The sequence below is a fragment of the Nannobrachium achirus genome (genome assembly GCF_963921795.1).
Source record: "Nannobrachium achirus genome assembly, chromosome: 6".
Taxonomy (NCBI): Eukaryota; Metazoa; Chordata; class Actinopteri; order Myctophiformes; family Myctophidae; genus Nannobrachium; species Nannobrachium achirus.
Genome location: NC_137815.1, coordinates 23,207,462 through 23,214,961, shown reverse-complemented (window position 1 = coordinate 23,214,961; position 7,500 = coordinate 23,207,462). Strand labels below are relative to the sequence as shown.

The following is a 7,500-nucleotide window of genomic DNA, read 5'->3' as shown; positions in this document are numbered from 1 at the left end:
ACAGTGGGAATGTGGGATTAACCATAACGGTACAATCTTTCACGAGGAGGCTATAGCACCGCAGCCTACATGAATGACCCACGTCACCACGATGAATACGTTTGGATAGTAGTTTAAATCATACCGACGAGCGCAGACAGTGCGCGTTCATTTGGTTACAGCAAGCAATTCGAACCAATGCTTGCTCAGTCCCCATCAAAATTCCCCATGGCTCACAGGCTCTCCAAGTTAATGACATATAGCCTGGCAACTATAACTGAATGCAGTGGTTGAAGAATTAAATAGGCTATAAGCATGTATGGACGAAAGCTGGCTGGTGTTGAGTGCCGCGCTGCAAGCGTTGCAAGGCGGTGTGAGCATGTAGATCGGCTATTTTCACAATGGAATAGAGCGAGTCAAACTAAATGTAATGTCAACTCCTAATTCCAAGTGCTTGTCAGGGTGGGGGGGTCCCCAGTTCAAATATGATTATTTTGAAAAGGTTGAGAACTACTGCTGTAAGCTCATGGATCCGAACCAAAACTCACCAGTAGGGGTGTGTTCCTGGACATATTGAATGTTCACTCACCAGTGCGGGTGTGTTCCAGCGCGCGGGTGCCGCGTGGGGACGCGTAGAGGGTCCTCTTGGTGCTCTTCCTGGTCTCTCTTGGTCTTCTTGTCCTTCCTCCGTCCTCCCCTGTCCTCCTGAGACACTAGATGCCTCCTCACCTGCTCCGAGAGAGCCTGCATGTCCTTATAAACCCTGGCAAACACACACGCGCGCACACACACACACACGCACGCACGCACACACAAAAAGGATGTTCACAACTACAACACCAGAGGCATCTCCGCAGATCACGTCCAACCCAGAATAAAAAATAAAAAAAAAGGTCAAATGTGTTCTCCTGCTATGCCACTAAAATGTGGAACGCCCTACCAAAGGCCTTAAAGGAGTGTAAATTCCTTCCTTCCTTTAAAACAGCCCTGGAAATCCACTTAAAAAAAAGGTAAAAGAAAACAAAGCCTATCTATTGTAAATACCCTTTATTTTGCATTTAGTTTTGCAATTTTGATGCTATCTTCTGCATAGTACTTTGTTCCATCTGTCATTCAATGTTATACGAGTTAAAAAAAACAAGCCATAGGCTTTTTTGGTGTAACCTTTTAGTTGACCTTGTAACAGTGAACTGTACCGTCATGAAACTGTACCCTTTCCTGTGCAAACTTCTAATCAACACACACACACACACACACACACACACACACACACACACACACACACACACACACACACACACACACACACACACACTCTAATCATTTATTTATGTCCACATAGGGACACAAATATTTAGACGGTGCTATAAAAAAGTACATGACAGTCAGCAAATCTTGGACGATTACGCAAACACCCCTTCAGGGTACAAGTAACGGGCTAGTCCCAGTTGTCCTACGCCCAGTTGTCTTACGTCCCAGTTGTCCTACTGTGTCCCAGTTGTCCTACTGTAGCCTGGCTGTATGGGCTAGTCCGCGAACAGACTGTAAAGCATGCGATCTTCATCCCATTCATGCGTTTGTCGTGCGCTTGCCCAGGCCGTAAATATAACGATTGCATTCACCACGGCTTCGTAACTCGCACGGCGCTCCGCCGGCCGCGCGGCCCTGGCCCGCTCTTCGCGGGCGCTCGGGCGCAAAGAGCAGGACCAAGGTCCGCTGGCCTTCGCGCCGCTTGCAATGTCGTGGACAATAATTACAGCAGTAGGATGGCGAATTTTCGGCGAGAGCTGTACACTACTTGAGTAGCTGTACGAATGCTGAGGTGGGGGTACGCTACATGTAGCTACTGGCTACAGTAGGACAACTGGGCCCCAGTAGGACAACTGGGACGTAGGACAACTGGGCGTAGGACAACTGGGATTTTCCCCAAGTAACAAGGCTGACAATAATAAAACATTGTTGGAAGCCTCTTACAAGCAACCTACAGTATGTACGTAGGCTACATAGTACATATCCTAGCCTGCCAGAGTCATGCAGCCACTCCAAGAATAGAATATATATATTTTATTGCAGTGGTTCCCAAACCTTTTAGCCTGTGACCCAAAAGTGAAATTAGACGTTTGCCCGGGAGTCCGGGACCCAGACTAGTGAAAACAGCAGATCTACAAGCTCACAATGTGTTGCTTCGTGCCGTGTTGTGAGCTGGTAGATCTGCTATTTTCACTACTTCTTAAAAATGTGTTTTCTAATTTATGGAATTTCTTTGATTTCTCTTATTATTCATGAATGAAATTACTATTCATAATGAAATTGCTCATTGTCACCTGTCAAATGAATGCAGTTGGTCTTCATTGATGTGCTCACTGATGTTCACCGTTAACTCTGATACCTGCTGGGTAGTGGTGTTCTGAAACACACACACACACACACACACACACACACACACACACACACACACACACACACACACACACACACACACACACACACACACACACACACACACACACACACAATAGCATTCATTATTCATATGTGAAAAATATGATATGGACACTTTGGACATAAACCAGTACAAATCTAAACTAGTTAATTAAACTAGTAAATGAATACTACCTAACTAGTAATGTATTATTATTTAGTTACGACTATCAGGCTAATTAAACTAGTCAATATTAACGATCAGGTTAATTAATACCAACCATCAGGTTAATAAACGTGTTAATACTAACCAATAACATCAGGTAAATTAAACTAGTTCATTAGTTCATTAAACAGAAGCAAAGATTTGAGTTAAAATTTGAAATCTGTCTCTCTCTAAAATCTAAAATGACAGATGATGTCCCGGTTTTCATGGGTTAAACGATAAGATGGAGAAATCTGCCTAATTATTCTTTCTAGCAGATTTAATCTCATTAAGATGACGATTCTTCCGAAATTAACATATCCATGTTCTGTGTGATTTTAAAACCTAATGACATTAGAGACATCGATAAAGAAATGTCAAACTTTATATTGGCAGGCAGGAAACCTCAAATTAAATCAGAGACCGTACAACTCCCAATAGGAAAAAGGTGGATGGGGTTTAGCCAAGGTGGAAAATAATGTGTGGTCAACGCATGCATGTTAGAATTATATCTTTATGCGTAAATGAACAAGTTGCACTAACGTAGTTTGAAATAGAGACTCATCTGTCATTATCTCCAATTAATGTATTCAATAAGTGATTGAGCAAACTACCACAGAGGCAACATGAACATTTTGTATTAAAGTTCTATCCTGGACAGGCAAGAACTGAATCTGACTTTTTTCCCCCCTTTGAGAGCACTTCCAGAATTTCAATAGGCTATGTAACAGATATCGGGACATGCAATATAATATGTCCCCATGCTATAAAGTAAATATACAGCAGGTGTCTCCCCAAATTGTTCCAAAATGTAACAACAACAACTGGAATCAGATTCTCCTGTCTATGGGAGTGTACTGTATACCAAAGGTTTTCAAAGTGGGTGACGGGGTACCCTGGGGTGCCGCGACGGCAGTCCAGGGGTGCCGCAAGATCATTTGATAATATTTGGAATTTATTTGGACACTTGCAAAAATATTTAGTATCATTTTAAACTTGAAGTACAAAGTTATTTTCAGTCAGTTCTAACCAAAATGGCTATTATCTCGTTTTCCTCACAACATAATCACTAAAATATCGTCACTGTCTGGCAGAAACCTCTGTCGCACAAAACTAGTGAAAACAGCCGATCTACAAGCACACAACGCCTCGCATCGCGAGGCGTTGTGTGCTTGTAGATCTGCTGTTTTCACTAGTTTGGTACATTTTATAGATGATAAATACAAAAAGAAAGGTTTTGGACATACAAGGTTTCCACCCGACAACGAAGATATTCTATAAATTTAAGGTGCTGGGAGTGAAAATTATAATATAGGGGTGCCTCGGATTAAAACAATATTTATAGGGTGCCCCGAGACAAAAAAGTTTGGGAACCCCTGCTGTATACGAATCATCAAATTATTCTGGAAGGCATTGTGCAAAGAAATTAGCAGGGTTATTGGGCAACAATGATCTCTATGCACAGCAGCCATGTTGGAAAAAAGTTGGTCCTCTTCCTTACTTTCATAGGTGTTACTAGGCCTGTCACAAGTATTACATAATCATCTAATTGCAATTATTTGACATAGTCGCAATTATTTTGTCATCGTGAATGTTGAAAAATTGGAAACATTTGTGAGCTTGTAGACCGGCTATTTCCACTATCAATGTTATTTTTTAAGTAGAAAGTTGTCAAATATGTCAGTAATTTCTTTGTGTATTTAGGTTATGTCATATCTGCCATGTGCAACTTCAAAGCCTAAAAGCCAAACAGAAATATCAACGACAAAAACACAATTAAATCGTTAATCACAATTACCGGTATTTGAGTGAAAGATCATTGGTGAAGGAACACGTGTGTGTGAAGGAAGGAAGTAAGAGCAGACTCAGGCCCATTTTCTTTCCAATATGGCTGCTCATTGGTCCCTGATCCTCTCATACGTTTATTAGCAAGTATCACAGATTCTTAGAAATAGCCCAATTCCTTCTTATGCTAACTAGGAAAGCAATAATGACATTCAGTTGTGGAAATTGTTATCCAACGGTGCCGCTTTAGAGAAATCGAGTTACCATATCAATGGTACCTTTTCTCTGGAATCTGGGGGAAACCACTGAACCTTCTGGGCATAAAGCTTAATGTAGTATGAAGACCAACTGGTTGTCAGTGGCATGGTCAGGTTTAATAGTATCGTTTGTCTATCGCTCTAAAATTCTGCCACGTGACTTGTCAAAATTGTGTTTCGGTGGTTTACGATAGTAGCCGCTCTCCCTCACCCGTGAGTGATCCCAGGACTACAAATCAGGTTAATTAAACGTGTTAATTAATACTAACCATCAGGTTGATTAAACGTGTTAATTTATACTAACCATCATGTTGAACAGGAGGGAGGAGTCAACAGTGATGCCTTTGAGCACGTGACAGCTTTTTCCATCGCTGCCGTGGTAACGCAGAGTGTAAACTTCCTTACTGGCGTTCCAGTCTGCAGGAAGTAACTCTGAGTCCCTGTCATCACTGCTGAACTGTGAGTGAGAGTCAGAGAGAGCCAGAGATAGGGAGGATGGAAGCAAAAATAAATATTTTGTTAGATAATATAACTAAGGATAAGTATTTAACTTTTATGAAACATCAGAGACCATTAGGCTTTTATGGAATATGTATTCTATTGCTAATTTGAAAAAAAGTTCACTTTGCACTTTAATCCCATGTGTAAGCACAGTTTTTTGTTAACTAACATCCATAGCATATCATGTGCTCGTATGCTGCTCACCCACCTTTATGTCTAACCTCAGGTGCTATGAGAGACTTTCAAATAAGTTATTTCCAGGTCCGTTTTACAAATTATAGAGGGTTTAAGTGGTACCAGATATGCAGCTCGGCAAATAAAAGGTGAATTGATCCCAGTGCATGACGGGGGATAATTACACAATAAATTTAAATCTCCACAATATGATTATTGTGAGTATTTTAAGGATTGGATTGGGGTTGAGTCCCTGCGACATACACACTAGTCCAGGGAGTGTACATCACGACTGGGGGATGTAGCCCACTTCAAGCTACAGAAACAGCCCATATACTGTAGATTAGGCACAAGTTGGCAACTCGACAAAGTGTAATCTAGTAATATATGATATAATATATAATTTGTTTAAATTGATGCATGTTGGTAACTTGTTCACATGTTATATACATATATACATACACACACACACACACACACACACACACACACACACACACACACACACACACACACACACACACACACACACACGCATATACATGTTATTAACAGTATAATTACCTAGTCCTGTACCAGGCACTTATTGCATCCATGTTTAATCTCCCAGGGGAGAGGAGTCAGAAGAACCAACGACCACATTATATTCATTATTAATATTATTTACTATAAATATGAATCATAAATATGAATAATACAATGGTGTCCAGACGCAGAGCCCAGCCATTTGCACCACCACATTATAGACACAGTATATTATTATAAAAATATGAATACATTACCTGGTCCCCAGAGCCCAGGCATTTGCATCCATGTTTGATCATCTCCCAGTGGGTCAGAACCACCACGGCGTCCTGGCCGCAGCTGACGCCGGACCTCACCAGAGTGTACAACACCTCCAGCCCAGCCATCACAACACAACACACACCGCGGTACCGATACCTACGAACCAAAACAGTAACACCCGGTATGTCGATACTAACGAACCAAAACCACACGGTATATCAATAAGGACCCAAAATGATATATCACTACTCCAGAAGCACCGAGCGGTACGGAACCAGCAGCAGAAAGCGGCTCAGTTTGTGTTTTGTTTTGACTGAAGTGAAACTAAACGTGAAGTCAAATGAAATCCACCTGTGTCAAGTTAACCAAGATAAAACACACTACTTCCGCCACGCGGCCTTCACAATAAGACGGCCCTTAAAATGAGACCATTCAGGCCGGCGGCGGGGGAACTTCTAGCTATGAAAAAATAGATAAAACTTGAAGCTTGAATCTAATATCCAGTACTAAATAAAAGGCTTTGCTGTGTCAGGTGCATTTTGTGTTATCTTTGGTCGGAATATTAACGATGATAAATTATAAAACGTGAAACATTACTGAATGTCTGAGCGACTGAGACATGGGAAACCTTTATTTTGAAAGTCACGGTGTCCTTAAGCGGAAATACGTAACTCAGATCGGAAATAGAGCTTTGTCATTGTGTTTTTGTCCGACACAAACTCTCTCCGGGTTGAAACTCTGGGGCAAATATTTAAGTTCCGCTTTTCAAGCATCGTCCAAAACAGACCGACAAACTGTTTATAATTCCAATACAATTAAAACATTTGTTGGAGAAAAGAAAAAAGAGAGAGAAAATGAATCGGTCCTCGGTCAAACTAAACTAGCCTACTGCCAATAATTAAAACAATAATATGGACTGTGTCTGTGAGCAGAAGAATCTTGAATTAATATGCAGCATTGTTGTTCACACACACTGCACAGATGTGTTGTGTAAATATGTTGTAGTTTTTGTTGGCTGATTTTCCATTACCTTTTTTGAACCAATAGCATGTTTGTGTTAATTGTGTCACTCTGTGCACAGGATGATAAATAAATAATATATATATATAAAACAGACATGTTCTTAACCACTTAAGCCCTGTATAATGATTAATGTATCATTTGGAAAAAAAGAAAGGCAGAGGCATTGCATTGTGTTGGATGGCTGCTGTTTGACTAATGGGCCACAAGGTAGCGGTGTTGGATACATTGTCAACATGATCATCACATACACACATGGGCATTTTATAAAATTATAATTTCTCTTGGAGTCAAAGATTAGATATGAATCTACTGTTAGATCTGAATCTAAACTATATATGCCATGATTTTCTCCTTGATGTGGACATAAAT

The 7,500-nt window shown here is 40.7% G+C and overlaps 1 protein-coding gene across 1 annotated transcript in view; it reads right to left on the bottom strand.

The window, feature by feature from the left end:
* Positions 1 to 6,463, bottom strand: part of psmf1 (proteasome inhibitor subunit 1) — a 12,215-nt gene extending 5,752 nt beyond the window's left edge. The window contains exons 1-4 of the mRNA XM_080728972.1: positions 6,105 to 6,463; positions 4,952 to 5,104; positions 2,304 to 2,386; positions 569 to 742 (exon numbers count right to left, since the gene is read on the bottom strand). Coding sequence (XP_080585098.1) covers positions 569 to 742; positions 2,304 to 2,386; positions 4,952 to 5,104; positions 6,105 to 6,233 — 539 coding nt within the window. The 5' untranslated portion in view covers positions 6,234 to 6,463. The remainder of the gene's footprint in view (positions 1 to 568; positions 743 to 2,303; positions 2,387 to 4,951; positions 5,105 to 6,104) is intronic.
* Positions 6,464 to 7,500: the final 1,037 nt, after the last annotated feature.